We start from the raw sequence: 16,279 nt of genomic DNA, 5'->3' as shown, positions 1-16,279 counted from the left end.
GTACTTTGAGTGTGCAACTCTCAACAGAGATGAGAAGGAATGATGAAGATGGCTCACTCCTTAGATACTTCCATCATCAGCTACGGTTTCACCAAGTGAGTCGCTAGATGAACTAGCCCGATGTGGCATTTTACTTGCCCTGGGCAGTTGGGCAATCTTTATTGTTGACTGAAAATAGCTTTTGACATTTAAACAATGATAAACAGTCTATAGGACATGCTGCGGGTATAGGATTACTTTAAGTTACTTAAAAGCTTTAAAATGTCATACTATTTATACAGTTATTGTTAGCATATCAAAAGCATGATTTTTAGACATTCAAAACGTGACAGAAATAGGAGGTGTTTCTAAGTATATACTGTACATACTGTACATGGAATTTTGACTCCGGTTTTATGCAGCTCTCTCAATGTACTTACACAGAATACAAATAACGAATAAAAATAAAATGTCTGTATACAAGTGTTTTGGAGGTTGTACATCATTCAAATAATGCAAAGGATAAATACTGGATGGATGTATTAAATAATATTAATAATAATATAAATAAATAATATTGAAATATTTCTGATGCATTTATGCATTTAAATACATCTCTGAAACTGAGGAGTCAGAGATACAATAGTACTATTTTTAAGAATAAAAACTCATGGCTTATTCTTTATTTACATTTGTTTTTTTGTTTTTTTTATATTTATACAGACTATATGTTACAGAACAAAAGAGCACTATACAACACTAATAATGGGAGGTTTAACTACAGTACAATACCACATAGTTAAATATGTTATTTATTATCTGTTTTGGTGAACACAGATGCTTATTATGATTCACAGCTGGTCTTATTTATAGATCACCTCTCACAAGTCCTAATCTGAGAAGACAAGACAAATAATTCCATCGATCATAAAGAAAAAAATGGTGCTTGTTTTTCTGATTGTCAGTATTGTTACAGCTCAAGTTTTAGCAGAGAGGTAGGAGAAGGGAGGGACTGAGGAGGAAACATGAACTTCTCCATTACATGTTAGTGATGACTGAGGAGGCTGAGTCTCTGTGGGAGGAGCAGGGATACAGAGATACTCCCTGAGGAGGATGATACACCGGTGTTACACATGCCTCGTGCCTCTGAAGAACAGACTCCTCTTCACATGAGACCACTTTAATGAAGAACTGAAGTACATGTGGATTTGTTATATTTTCTCACCCCAAGAAAGATTCCCAGATAGAAAGTCATGCTGGTCCTTCGGGTATTTTGTTTTTGTGCATTTTCAACTGATTTAAGTTGTGTATTTCATCATGGTGCATGCCAGTGATTTCTTTCTTTTCCTCTTATTTTAGAGCTTTGCAGTTTGGTGTCTTCTAGCATCAGGTAATATCATAAATGATTGCTTCATTTCTTATTATTTTATACACAATCATTTAGCAGATAAAACATGTATAACTGATCAAAGACATCTTCCTCCTCTAGACCTTCAGTTCTTTGCCACTGCATTGGAAAGTAAGATCTGCATTATTATTTATTTTTGTCTGAATCTATTGAGAAATGAAGCATTGATGCACAGCAGACTGTCGAGACCTAACTGTCCTCTTCTGCAGCCTGCAAGACAGCCTGGTTTGATGAACACAATGTCTCCATCGACGGGGACTCGGAGCTCTTAAGTGACTTGAGAATGAAGCACTGGTCCAGGATCTGCTCCAGCCCAGTGGACATGGAGGCTCAGACGGTTTCTGGGATCAAGTCGCAGCACACCGGGACCACCTTCCACACGTAAATACTTCACTCTTACAGTACTGTTGTACAAAGTCTGAGTCAAGAACTGTTTCTTTTCCTCTGTTCATGAATAACAGCTTTTTTTTTTTTTTTTTTACAGTTTTATGGTATTTTTTTAATGTATATGAAAAACCACATTTGTCTTTCAGATATTAACACTTGTATGTTCCTAATACACAATGTGAGTGCTTGTAGTCCCAACATCTAATATTAGACATTGGCAAATATTAATAGGATCCTCTATGTCAGGAGTTCTCAAACTTTTTGGGGCCAGGGACCCCTTACAGGACTTCCTCTTAACTAACACTGATTAAGCATAATGCTTACTATCAATTGTACTCTTTGATGCCATTATAACTATTTATATTCTAAAACCCTTTCAAACCTAAATACTTCAGACCTGTTTCATAGTGATAAACAGAAACACATTTCAATAGGAATCATGTTTATACCACCTATATACTTTTCTATGTTTAAGTTATTTTTTAACAGAGTATTTATTCAACATGTATTTGGACTCAACTTGACATTATGCATAGTCTACATTTCAAGGAATTTATCTTAAAAGCTTTCAGAAAATAAACAGTAGCAAGACTGTCTTAATAAATCCAGATATTTAAACCTACCAGTCTAAAGCTGACTTTCAGTAAGTGCTTCAACTTCAGTTTCAGCAGCTAACGTGAGTGGGAGTAATGGACACAATGTGATGGTTTCATTGGTGTAAATGGTCCCCATCTGTAGATATACACTTTTTAATGACAGCATGATTTTAGAATTGATATCAAATTATTTTGCAGACCCCCTGACAGAGTGCCACGGACCCCACTTTGAGAATCACTGGGTTATGTGACTCAACAAGACGAAGGAGACATTTAGCATGGCCCAGAAATAAGGCAGTAATTTGATACCTTACCAGTGTGGTCAAATGATTGGTCGCATATCTGTCAATGGATATACATTTATTTCATAAAGGTGTCAGATGTCTAGAGTTGGTGACTCAGAGGATCAAAACACACTAACTAACATCTGTTATCACTATTTAAAATGATGAAACAGTACTAGACTCAGACTTTTGGACACCACTGCAGATATCTTTCCTTGATGTTGAACTTAAACCAAGTGTAACATTAGGATGGGACGCATGTGTTTTTCAGCTACAGTGCATCAGAGGGCCTTTTATGCCTGAACTCAGAACAGAAAGGGAGACAGTGCGACAATTTCAAGGTCATGTTCACTTGCACAGGACAGTTCTGCTCAGGTACGTGGCACAGCTAAAACATACAACCTTAAATTAAAGTAGCAGTGTGTAGGATTTGTCAGCATCAAGTGGTTGCAGATTGCAACCAACTGAGTACCCCTCCGCTCACTTCTCCCTTTCCCAGACTGCGGCAAAGTGAGCCGCCGAGTGCAAAACTGTGGCAACGCCGTTCGCCTCGCTCAGAGGCCATCCATACCATAATAACACTACTTTAAGAGCAACGGAGAACTACGGTGGCCTTCAGGTAGCAACGCTAAAGGCTCTCTCTAGAGCCAGTGTTTCGTTTGTCCGTTATGGACTACTGTAGAAACATGGCGGAGCAACATAGAGAACTCCGTGAAGAGGACCTACTCCCTATGTAGATATGAAGGACTCATTCTAAGCTAACACAACGATTGAGTGATTATATACTATCGAAAACTATATTATATTCCATTAATTCCAACCTGAAGCTAAGAATCATTGTGTTTCTGTTAGATTAGAATGAGTCCTTCATATCTACATGGGGAGCAGGTCCTCTTCATGGAGTCCGCCATGTTGCTTCACCATGTTTCTACAGTAGCCCAGAACGGACAAACCAAACTCTGGCTTAAGGCCACCGTAGTTCTCTGACACACTTGTGAAACTGCGATGATTTGAGTCGCAGAGTGTTAAACCGTGGCACCGCCAGCCGCTGTCTGACTTCCATTGCTCCTAAAGTAGGCGAACGGCGTTGCCACAGTTTTGCACTCGGTGGCTCACGTTACCGCAGTCTGGGAAAGGGAAGAGTGAGCGGAGGGGTACTCAGTTGGTTGCAATCTGCAACCACACCAATAGATGTGGCCCAAATCACTGCACTTTTAAATTTAACAACAAACATTCAGGGTTGAGCTCTAAAATCTGTTTCTCTGATTCCTCATTGTTCACAGAGTGTAGGACACGCTGGTTTGATCATGATGACCCAACAAGAAACGGAGACTACGAAGTCCTCAGTGACCTCCTAAAAATATACCCGAGAGAAATCTGCCCTCGGCCAATAGCCATTGAGGTCCAGACCATCTCTGGGGAACCTGCTGCCAACACCTCCGATACTTTTTTAAAGTGAGATTAATGACATAAGACAAAATTTAAAACAATTGAATTACCTGAAGAGAGACGGGCTACACCCATCGCCCTGCTTTCCTCTTTGTTGCAGTTATGATGCCACCTATGGGTTTGCCTGTGTAAATGCAGATCAGAGGAGTGGGAGTTGTGATGATTACAGAGTCAGATTTACATGTCCAAAAGAGTTCTGTCAAGGTACGTATCATCTTTTACTTTGGACTGAGCATACTGAAGTGAATGTAATTAGTTGTCTGATTGACTAGTCAATTATTTTCATAAACTATTTTCCAAATATTCATATGCAGGTCAGATTGAGTGGAAACTCTAAAGTGCTCAGATGTGAATGTGAGCATCCTGTAATAGACAACCTGACCAGAGTGTATCACATTTTTTGCCCAGTACATGCTGGGATAGGCTTCTGTGTAGTGTGTGTATAGAAAATGGATGGATGCATATTTTCTATATTTGATGGCTGTATATATATATTTTTTTCCTGTGTAACAATGTTTAACCCTCTGAGACCTGCAGGATTTTCTGTCTTTCAGAGGCTGTAGCAGGTTCAGTTTTAGAGCTGGAGTGAAGGTACAGATATCACATGAAACCAGAAAACCTGAGGCATCCATCGGTACCAACCATGTCATGACACGCTAAATAACGCTCCAAAGTTGCGCAAAATTTTGGCAAAGAAAAATTGGCCTGGCCATATTCGAACGAGACCCTTGACCTTTGACCTCCAGATATGTGAATGAAAATGTGTTCTCTGGGTACCCACGAGTCTCCCCTTTACAGACATGCCCACTTTATAATAATCACATGCAGGTTTTTGAATGCAGTATAAATGATGTTTGAATATTTCTGCATACTGGGGTCCCTAAACAGTCTTGAATTACATAAATTGGGTCTCAATGTAAAGCTGAGACTTTTGTGGATCCAATGAGCCCAACTGTATTCAGGTGTGATGATGTTAGTCCCCATAGGAGACATTTCATATAGTGAGACCATTTTTTAAAACTTGACCTCACTGTATAAAATGACCTGTGGTGACCTCTAGGATAATCACAGCCTCATGAAACTTTACAGCCACAAACTACAGACCTAGAGCATTCAGAGGATAGATGGATCAAACTAGAGACCTAGAGCATTCAGAGGATGGATGGATCAAACTAGAGACCTAGAGCATTCAGAGGATGGATGGATCAAACTAGAGACCTAGAGCATTCAGAGGATGGATGGATCAAACTAGAGATCTAGAGCATTCAGAGGATGGATGGATCAAACTAGAGACCTAGAGCATTCAGAGGACGGATGGATCAGACTAGTGACCTAGAGCATTCAGAGGATGGATGGATCAAACTAGAGACCTAGAACATTCAGAGGATGGATGGATCAAACTAGAGACCTAGAGCATTCAGAGGGTGGATGGCTTTCCTAGCTAGATTGACAATAAGGGGGTTTCTGAGCAGTTTACACAACAGAAGTGCTCGCCATCCAATCGCCAAAAAATGCAATTGTTGCAGAAATCTCTAAATGTCAAAAGTTTTTGATCCCAAATCACAGCGTGGCTTTTTCTATGGTGTTCCTCAAGGTCTTGGTGTCTTAATGTGGTATTTTGGAGGGATTATTGATCATTTAAATCAATTTTTGAGTGGTAAAAAATAGTTAAATTTAGCACCAAATGTGTGTAACAAATGGTATCAACCCAAAAATTGGGATTGAGACATAATAGAGCATGGGGATGGCCATCATATTGATCTCAGCAATTATACACGTTTACAATTTGGTTTAAATAATCTGATTTATGACTACAACAACTTGACATACAGTGCTGAGCTGCATCTCAAATTAATCCTCAGGTTCCAGCTTTCAGATGATGTACACCACTTCTATATGACATCTACTGTTGACCTGCTATCTCCCCCTAAAGATCCCCTGTACTTCCCTAAAAAAGACAAAAATTGTGAATCTCAGAGGGTTAAACAGATTTAAAAAAAATAACCATCCAAATGAAATATAAATACGGGGTCTGAAATCCAGTTTAAATTTGTAATTTCCACTCAGTGTCGAAGCAGTGTCGAACACAGTGGCTGAACAGTGATGACCCGTCAGAGGAGGGCGATGTGGAGTCCATTCTTAAGCTACTGAAAACATTCCCTGGTCAAGTCTGTAGAAACCCAATCAGCATAGAGGCCAAGACAACAGATGGAATATCTGCTGAGAACACCGGAGACAACTACCTCTCGTAAGCACGTCTTTAATTAGTCATAACGGTTTGATGTGGCTTATATTCAGTACATCATCAGCCTTTCATAATGACTTCTTTATTCTATTCTTTATTATATTCCAGCTACAATGTTGCTTTTGGATTTGCATGCATCAATGAAAAACAGAGAAATAAACGATGTGAGGATTATCAAGTGATACTGACATGTCCCTCCGATTTCTGTCAGGGTAAGTTGTCATGCAGGTAGGATTATGATTTATGATTTTATCCTACAAAGAAAAATGTAGATCACACCTTAATATAAATAAGTGAGCCTTATAGGTGTATAAAATGATGAAAAACAAACCAATTTAAAATCTCTGAATCTGATGTCAATGTTTTCATAATGTTTGTCTCTGTCTGGCAGGTTGCAGGACGCGCTGGTTCAACAAGGACGATCCAACAAAGCGAGGGGACTATGAGACCGTCCTCCAGCTGCTGATGCTGTACCCCAGTCAGGTTTGCTCCCAGCCTGTGGCCATCGAAGCCATGACAGTGTCTGGTGTCCCTGCGCACAAGACTGGTGACATCTTTCAAATGTGAGTTGTAGAACGAACAAAAACACTACCAGTTGTTGATGAATGAATAAAAAACTTATCATGAAAGATATCAAAAAAGATAGTTTATGTAAAGGTGAAGATGATACTGAATCTGCTAAAAGCAATGACGTATAAATTCTAGCCATTCTGTAGACATTAATTACATCAAACTGAATAGCAACTGAAAGAAGCACTGCATCACATTGTTATGAGTACCAGTGATAAAGGAATAGTTTGACTTTTTGGGAAAGACACTATTCCCTTTCTTGACAACAGTTAGGTGAGAATATTGATGCCACTCTCATGTCTGTAAGGTAAATATGAAGCTACAGTTGACAGTCAGTTAGCTTAGCTTAGCATAAAGACTGGAAGCGGGGGTAAACAGTTAGCCTGGCTTTGGCAGATTTTATTTCTTGGCCAGCAGTTTCCACTGGTTGCCTGACAACCTCACAATGATAACAGGAAGTGACCAAGATTTAGTCAGGCACATAACCCCCTGTAAATCACGTCACATTGTTTTTACGTTTCTTTGTGCGGATGAAACGGACGAGATATAACATGCTAATTAGTGAGCTTTAGAGGTGCTGATATTGTTACCTTTAGACCAGTGAAGTCCCCCTACTTGCATCTCAGAGAAGCTGAGCCCCTCCCCCCCCAAAAAAAATTACAAATCCTCGAACATAATCCTCAGTTTGAATAAAGTGATTCAGTGTCTTATGTGAGTTAGTCTTTTTTATTAAATCAACTTTCTTTAATGAATAGCATGGTCAGTTTTGCCAACATAAATAAAGTGATGACATCTTGACGGATTTGCCTAATGAATGCAGATACATAATATGATCTTTTTTGTAACAACTTAATCAATTTGCTATTATAGTGTTGAAAATAGAAATAAATTTTTTGATATTGGGGTTAAATAAATGTAATTTATGGTGTTTTTAGATGTGTGTCAAGTGGGAGAACAAAATGTTTGACTGCAGTGAAAATGTTGTTTTTGAAAGGCTAATCTCCAACAAACATGGACTGAAACAGAATATTTTTAGCAAAAAAAAAAATCTTTTTAAATAGTTTTATAGAATTTTGTATAAATTGTCCAGTAAATGTGTTATTATGATTTTAATTACACATGAGCTAATTTTGACAAACTCAGAGCAGCCTGACGCACCCCCTATGATCTTTGGTGCTCCCCTAAGGGGGTCCGGACCACAGGTTGGGAACCACTGCGATTCATGTGTAAAATTGGTGCCCCTTTAATTTTGCTATTTTTTTGTTTGCTTATTGTATATTTTGCAGATATGATGCAGCTCGTGGCTTTGCCTGTGTGAATGCTGAGCAGCCAGGTGGAAGACGCTGTCAAGACTACAAGGTCCGCTTTACATGCCCACTGGCTTTCTGCTCAGTGTGACCTCAGTGGTTCACATCTTTTTTAGGGGACTTACTGTTGGTGCAGAATTTGTAGTGACTGCTAGCCAATATGTTATGTCATTGACCCATATCATATTAAATATTTGTTGCTGCATAGTGTGTGGTGTCTTAGTATTCATCATTTAGTAAGACAATTAAGTCTCATTTCAAAATACCTATTGTCTCCTCAGGACTTGAAGAAAAGAGCAAACGCATACATTTTCTTGTAGAAGAGTATTCTGCTGCTATGTTTTTACAATGTATGTTGTCATAAAAAGAAAAGAATGCCATATTATTTGCCCCGTAGGTGTGGTCACGCCTGGTTCAGCCTTCACACATCTTTGGATGAGAAGGCCACATTCATACAGACTCAGTTATGAGTTCATGCAATCATTTGGTAACATTCTTCACCTCAGCAAAAGAATATTGCAATATACTGCCATAAGTCAGTAGGTATAATACTAAGGGAACAAATCGTGGTGGTACGTTATACACCATGAATAATTCAAATTGGTAATACTCAGTATAAACATAAACAAGTATTTGTGGCCTTAAAGGCCTTTAATGTTCTGCTCCACTGTTTGGTAGAGCACATTGTGAGTAACTTATTGAAAATTGTGTTGAACTCAACGCCATCTCTACCGCTCAGTGTTATGCTAAAACAATCCACTAGATGCCGTTGTGTCTTTAAATAGCATGTCTTTTCAGTTCCCCTTCGTACAGGAAGTTAGCAACAAAAAAGACATGAGGACTCTGTTTGGTCTAATTTTCCAAGGTAAGCATATTTCTTTAAACATATCATAATTTCAGAGGCCTTACTGAACAGAATTATGTAACTTGATACAAAAAAAGACTAATAGGGGTCAAATAATTTCCTAAAAACATCCTCTACCAAAAGGTTCAGTTGTGCTTTTATGGTTAAGGTAGTAAAGCTAATAATGTAATTCAAACTGACTATTTGCTACAAAACTTTTTTTCTGATCATTCATTGTTGATATGATACATTTAATGCTATTTTTTCCATTATATAGGCTATATGCTAAAATGAGTTCATAGCTATGATTTTTTTACTGTCTAAAAACAGCTACATTTAGTGGCAGGCTAAAGGTACTGATGCTAAGATAATCAATTTATAATTTTATGAAATAAAAAAAACTTATGAACATTCACTGTTGTTAATATCATATATTTAATGCTATTCTATTATATATTTAATAAAAAAAATTGTGTCAGTGAGATTTTTCAGCGTTTCTTAGATGTTTTCAAAGTAGGCTACTAATATCTAGAAAAAATACATGGAGATATTACTAGTACTGGTAATACTACTAATTCCATGGTAACAAATTGACATACTGTTATGTTAGTAATATGTTACTATTAGTAGCATAATAACATGGTTTGTATTTTTCTTTTACCATGAATCAACATCTCAAAAGTTTGGTTGAGGCTTATGTTTAAAAAAAACAACACTGGTTGTTGTTGTTATTGCCCCAAGGAAATAAAAGGTATCAGGTAATGACACATTTCTATAATCTCTCACAAGGGGTTGGTCTGTTAATAATATATGATGATTAGTTACTCACTTAAGAGTTAATGAGTGAACTATAATATGAAGGGTTGCCATTCAACTGCCTGATCCCCAGAACTGGCACTTTTAAGTAAAATATAATAGTTTAATAATAATAGTTAATAGTCTCAAAGACAGGTGTCAAAACAGGTTTCAAACCCCAGTGGAGACACATCCCAATCCCAATTTTTAAGTTTTATTTAGTGTACACTGCACATTGTTCATACAGTTGGTTTTATTGTTGATATTCACTCATGCTAATATGTACTGTGAATTCATATTACAGATTCGCATGGACTACTGAACGAGACGGAATTATCTGGCACCGTAGTGGAGTGGAGACCAAGGTTGCGTTCGAAAAGTCAAATCTCCTAACCACTTTTCCTTGACCTCGATGGAAAACGTCATGAGGCTAAGGAAAGATGAGAAGGAGAATTCAGAAGGAGTTAGGATAAGACAGCGGTGGTGTTCAGAGAATCCGACTGGACTTACACTAGGCTCCGTAATTATGATGCGACAGCGGCGGATGTTAGTGACGTGAGTCTGCTGTGGTGAAACTACAATGTTCTGAAGATGGACTACAAAAGCCACTACCCCCCGTGAGTTCTTAAACAGCTCTTTCAATGACAGGCTCCTTCACCCGTGGTGTGTGAAAGAGATACCACAGGTCCTCCTGCTGCTGGGACACTCTATCAACATATAATAAAGGATCATCTGACCTAACGTGGACAACCGGTGACAAATATCACTTCATTACCAAGGTTGGAACTGAAATAAACAAAGGAATATATGATAAATATTGAGTTAATTGTTGGAGTTATGGAGGTGTTGGACCATATACTGTAAGTGTAGGCTGTACTTCTTCCAACTTCTTTTGGGACATGTAATATTTATTTATGTTGATTATTTGTTAATTGATTGTTTACTGTTCATTTTATTAGTTATTCTTGTTTTGTGTTTTACTGAGGTATTTGTTACATGTTCCAAATAAATAATTAATTAAAAATAAAGTGAAAAGAAATGGTTGTCACTGTCCACTCATATTAAACATGAATCCCAATTAGTGTATGAGCGTATGAAAATAATATGCAAGATAAGCATATCGTTTGTTATTATGAACGGCCGAATGGTGCGTCGCTTTAAATGCTGCGGCCGCAAGGAATTGTGGGTTGTTATTCTCTCTTTTCCTTTGGTAAAGGATGGTCCAGTGTATCCTCTGCTAAAGGAGATAATAAAGGAAGCATTGAGGCTCCTTTCCTTAACATTTGAGGAATTCGAACAGCTCTTATCATGGCTGCTACTGAGGTACTTCCGAGTCATTTCACTCCGTTAGGAACCTTCCTAAGCAAAAAGGACTATTCGAACGCAACCCAGGCTTTTATGGGGAGGTTGATGAGGTGAGTGGAACCTGGTGTGCCTCGTCTGCTACCGAAAGCGGAGCCAGCCACACCCCCCAACACACACATACCCTGCCATGAGGAAAAGACAAAGGGGAAGGGGAGAGAGAGAGAAAGCAAACACAAAAATCCAACAACTAAAAACAAAAACTAACAGAATCATCACAGTACCCCCCCCCACCCTCCCCTCACCCCTCAAGGGACGCCTGGCGGCCTACCCGGGAGAAATCCAGGAACGCTCCTCCGGCCCATACCCCTCCCAATCCAACAAGTACTGGAATCTCCAACCTCGCCTCCATACATCCAACAACTATCGGACGGTGAATGCAAGGTGACTGTTAGTGATCCGGGGGGCTGGAGGGGGTCGGCTGGAGGGCACAGAGGGCTGGTGGAAACTGGCTTAAGCAGTGACACATGAAACGACGTGTGGACATTCAATGAGGAAGGCAGCTTAAGTCTAACCACACTGGGATTAGTAATGCGTTCAATCTCAAAGGTGCCAATGTACCTGGGTGCAAGTTTCCGGGACTCCACTTGGAGAGGGAGGTCAAGGGAGGAGAGCCAGACCTTCAGGCCAGGCTGGTAATCCGGGGCTGGAGTGCGGTGGCGGTCCGCCAATTTCTGATTCCGAGTAGCGGTGCTGTTGAGAGCTGCCCGTGCAAATCTGCAGTCTCTAAAGCACAAGGTAGTTTAGGCAGGGGAATGAAGTGCACCACCTGGGAAAAACAATCAACTATGGTCAAAATAGTTGTGTTACCTTCTGATAGAGGCAAGCCAGTGACGAAAATCCACGGCGATGTGGGACCAAAGCCGGTGAGGAATGGGAAGGGGGCGAAGAAGACCAGCGGGAGCACGGTGAGATGCCTTACTGCGGGCGCAGAAGGAGCAGGCGGAGACATACTCCTTGGTGTCACCAGACATGGAGGGCCACCAGAAGTGTTGCTGAATGAGGGCAGCGTCCGATGAAACTCTGGATGACATGCCACCTTGGAAGCATGTCTCCACTGGACCACTGGAGATCTGACAGGCGGAGGCACGAACAGCTGGTTCGGTGGACAACCCTCGGGAGCCGGATGATCCTCTAGGGCCTCCTGGACCACCCCTTCAATCTCCCACCTGGCTGCTCCCATCACGCAAGAAGATGGCAGAATGGTTTCCTCAGACGTCTCCTCAACTGGAGGGGCGAACTGTCGTGACAGTGCATCGGGCTTTACATTCCTGGAGCCTGGCCGGTAGGTGAGAGTTAAGTTGAACCTGCCCAGGAACAGAGCCCACCGAGCCTGGCGCGAGTTAAGCCTGCGGGCGGAACGAAGGTAAGATATGTTTTTATGATCGGTCCATACCACAAATGGGTGAGCAGCACCCTCCAGCCAGTGTCTCCATTCTTGTAGGGCTAATACCACCGCCAGCAGCTCTCAGTTCCCCACATCATAGTTCTTTTCCGCCGGGGTGAGCCGGCGGGAGAAGAAAGCGCAGGGATGCAACTTCTGGTCGGAGGTGGAACGCTGGGAGAAGACCGCCCCCACCCCAGAGTCTGAAGCTTCCACCTCCACTACAAACTGAGCTGTAGGATCAGGGTGAGACAACACAGGAGCAAGGGAAAACAAATACTTCAACTTATGAAAAGCAGTCTCAGCTGCAGGGTACCACTCAAAAGGAGCTTTTACTGATGTTAGCTTGGTTAGTGGTGTAGCAACTCTACTATAGTCATGGATAAACCTGCGGTAAAAATTGGCAAACCCCAAAAGCCTTTGAAGTTGCTTTCTTGTTGTAGGAGAGGGCCATTCGGCCACTGACTGAACCTTGGCAGGGTCAGTTTTGGTCTGCCCTTTCTCCACCACAAAACCCAGGAAACTGACAGAGGAAACGTGAAACTCACGCTTCTCAGCTTTAACATACAGTCTGTTTTCTAGTAGTCGTTGTAGCACTAATTTAACATGCTGGACATGTTCTTGGGGTGTACGGGAAAAGATAAAAATATCATCTATGTAGACGAACACAAAACAGTTAAGCATATCACGCAGGACATCAATAATGAGAGCCTGAAACGCAGCAGGAGCATTGGTTAGTCCGAAAGGCATGACTAGGTACTCAAAGTGTCCCAGAGGAGTGTTAAAAGCTGTTTTCCACTCATCCCCCTCCTTTATTCTCACCAGGTGGTATGCGTTGCAGAGATCCAGCTTGGAAAAAGATGGCGGCTTGGTGGAGGGGGTCGAAGGCAGAGTTAATGAGAGGAAGGGGATACTTGTTCTTAACCGTAATGTCATTCAGACCCATGTAGTCAATACAGGGGCGGAGAGTTTTGTCCTTCTTCTCAACAAAAAAAATTGGAAGAGGGACGAATGAGTCTGATGAGCCGGCGCTTTTGGGAGAGTGGGACAGATGATGTGGTCTGCCTGCCCGCAGTAAATGCAGAGCGTCTGGGAGAAACAACGTCGACGTTCCGCAGGAGTGAGCCTCATCCTCCACACCTGCATGGGTTCCTCGTGATGGGGTTAGATGAGCCCGACGGTGGAGAGAAGGTGGAAGAAGGTTGCAGATGAGTTGCAGATAGTGCCGGCTGAAGAGTGGCCTTGGACTAAGAGAGGGGGATGGGAACACTTTGCCTGCCTGCTCTCTCCCTACGCCTCTCACGGGGGCAGTTATCAAAGCGAATGGCTAAAAAAATTAGCCCTCTAAGGAGGAAGTCTCGTCCCGGGCAGCTAGCTCATCTTTTAAATCATCACTTAATCCCAGAAGAAAAACCCCTTGTAACGCCCTCTCATCCCACCCGCTCTCAGCTGCGAGAATGCGGAAGTCAATGGAATATGTGGAGACTGAATCGGAGCCCTGACGTAAGGAAAGGAGCTGATTACTGGCTTCCTTTCCTTGTAGCAGGTGATTAAAAACCTTAAGCATTTCGGCTGTGAAGGATGGAAAAGACTGACAAATAGGCAAGTTATTTTTAACCACGGCCACAGCCCAAGCCGATGCTTTCTCCGATAACAAACTCATAATAAAAGCTACTTTGGATTTATCGGAGGTGTAAGTTAAAGGCTGTTGGTCAAAAACGAGAGAACACTGGTGCAAAAACTGACTATATGACCCTAACACTCCTGAATACCTGACGGGAGTGGGAATGAATGGCTCTCGGGGATGGCCGGGAAAGGAAGAAAGGCTGGCTGGAAGAGCTGGAGCCGGAGCGTGGACTGGAGCCACCGACGTGGAGAGATGTGTGGAGACCTGATCCATGCGACCGCCGAGCTGAGTCATATTGGTAGTAAGATTGGTAAGTGTGTCCATTATTTCTTGAAGAACCCTCTCATGTTGCCCAACGCAAGCTCCTTGAGAGGACAAAGCCTGTCTGATCTTCTCAGTCTCTGCAGGGTCCATTTTGGCCAGATAATTCTGTTAGGTTTTGTTTTAGTTTGGACCCCAAAGCAGAGACTGACACAGGTAAGTAAATTTAAAACAAAGTTCATTTTCCAAATAAGAGGAAAAACACAAGCAGGAGGGCAGGAGCTGGCCGGCTCGTGGCGAGGAGAGAATGGAACATGAGGACTGAACACATGGGATATCTCAGCCACTGGAGGAGCAGCAGCGAGGCACACAGGATAATCTGTGCACAGGAAAAAAACAGGTAAGTAAGGAGGTCACGATAGAAAAATAGCAATCTTGAAAAAACACTAGGACAGAAGGTACACGATGCACTACCAATGAGACGGAATTATCTGGCAATGTAGTGGAGTGGAGATCAGGGGTCTCATTTATAAAACAGTGCGTAGGATCCATACTAAAAATGTACGTGCGCACAAAACCCGAAAATGGCGTGCGCCAAAAAAAATTCAGACTTATAAAACTGTGCGTAAGCACACCTGCAGGCAATGTTCCCTTTATAAATCACAGTCCACCTGGAAATTTGCGCACGTGGATCCGCCTCATATTCCGCCCTCGACACGCCCACATTCAACCATAAATGGTCGATGCAAAGCACCTCATGAATGTTTTTGCATGTGAATGAGCCTGTTGATCAGTGGATCTTTACGGTGAATCACGGCGACTACCGAGAGGAAGACAGAGAAAAGGAGTTTTTCTGACACAGACATCAAGGTGCTTGTAGGTGAGGAGGTCTCTGAACACTCGTTCCCTCCTCATCCTACCATTCACGTCATATAGTCCTCAGTGCCGGTATATCCACCACCACCATGCAGCATGTTACCAGTGTCACCGCTGTGTTTATATCTTTACGGCAATCAAATTGATCGATTCATAACTTGTCAAAATGATCAAGACAATCAATAATATCCTCCACCTGGATATCATTAGAAAAAAGGAAGTTTGATAGGTTAACACTATTTATTTATGTATATATGTATTTATTTATTTAAGTTTTTATGGTGAACTTGTCCTGCATTATGATTAGGACTGATAATGATAATGAGGATATGGAGTGTAACGGTTGTGTGAGAGCCGCTTTATTTCCTCACTTTGTTAATTTACACTCTCCATACTGGTGAAGATGTGCCGGGTGGAGGTGACTGGTGAAGATGTCGTAAATTTTAAAATCACGCAGGAAGTCCAACATGGCTGACTTCTTGTTGGCCGAAAAAATCTCGAAAGTATTTAATCTGGGTTTGAGGATGTGAGCAATGACATACTTGAATTTCGTGAAGATCGAAGAAACTTTCTCTGAAAACTGCCTACATTAGGGGGTGCTACCTCCCCCGCTGGTGACACTCAAGCCCAATCACTACAGAATTTTGAATTTCGCGCCAAATCTGATGCATATTCTACTTTTCATGAGTTTTTGAGATGGGAAAGGCCTCAAAAAATGCGATCTTCCGGCAGAAAAAGAATATTAATCCTTAGAAAAACAATAGGTTTCCTTGCACTTTCGTGCCAGGACACCGTTGGGGTCTTGGCACTAACGGTGTCCTGGCACGAAAGTGCTCGGGCCCTAATAATATTTGTTGTATTCCTTTGACAATATAATGCAGCTTTTGTTTGTAATGCATAGAAAA

General features: G+C 41.3%; 1 protein-coding gene across 1 annotated transcript; it reads left to right on the top strand.

Moving 5' to 3' along the window:
* Positions 1 to 1,119: 1,119 nt before the first annotated feature.
* Positions 1,120 to 8,416, top strand: LOC141772050 (uncharacterized). Its single transcript, XM_074642720.1, has 11 exons — positions 1,120 to 1,247; positions 1,339 to 1,369; positions 1,469 to 1,498; positions 1,597 to 1,768; positions 2,926 to 3,029; positions 3,938 to 4,109; positions 4,204 to 4,307; positions 6,171 to 6,351; positions 6,457 to 6,560; positions 6,740 to 6,911; positions 8,205 to 8,416. Exons 1-11 carry the CDS (start codon positions 1,233 to 1,235, stop codon positions 8,314 to 8,316), a joined length of 1,197 nt encoding a protein of 398 aa, XP_074498821.1. The 5' UTR covers positions 1,120 to 1,232; the 3' UTR covers positions 8,317 to 8,416.
* Positions 8,417 to 16,279: the final 7,863 nt, after the last annotated feature.

This window comes from Sebastes fasciatus, chromosome 8 (assembly GCF_043250625.1).
Source record: "Sebastes fasciatus isolate fSebFas1 chromosome 8, fSebFas1.pri, whole genome shotgun sequence".
NCBI classification, from domain to species: domain Eukaryota; kingdom Metazoa; phylum Chordata; class Actinopteri; order Perciformes; family Sebastidae; genus Sebastes; species Sebastes fasciatus.
Note: the sequence above shows the minus strand (reverse complement) of the source record. Positions and strands in the feature narration are given on the sequence as shown.

What these genes read in the sequence shown, in the direction of transcription:
- LOC141772050 (XM_074642720.1), top strand. An exon ending in TCCCTCCGATTTCTGTCAGG is followed by an intron (nt 6,561 to 6,739) that starts GTAAGTTGTCAT and finishes TCTGTCTGGCAG; the next exon opens with GTTGCAGGACGCGCTGGTTC. An exon ending in ACTGGTGACATCTTTCAAAT is followed by an intron (nt 6,912 to 8,204) that starts GTGAGTTGTAGA and finishes TATATTTTGCAG; the next exon opens with ATATGATGCAGCTCGTGGCT.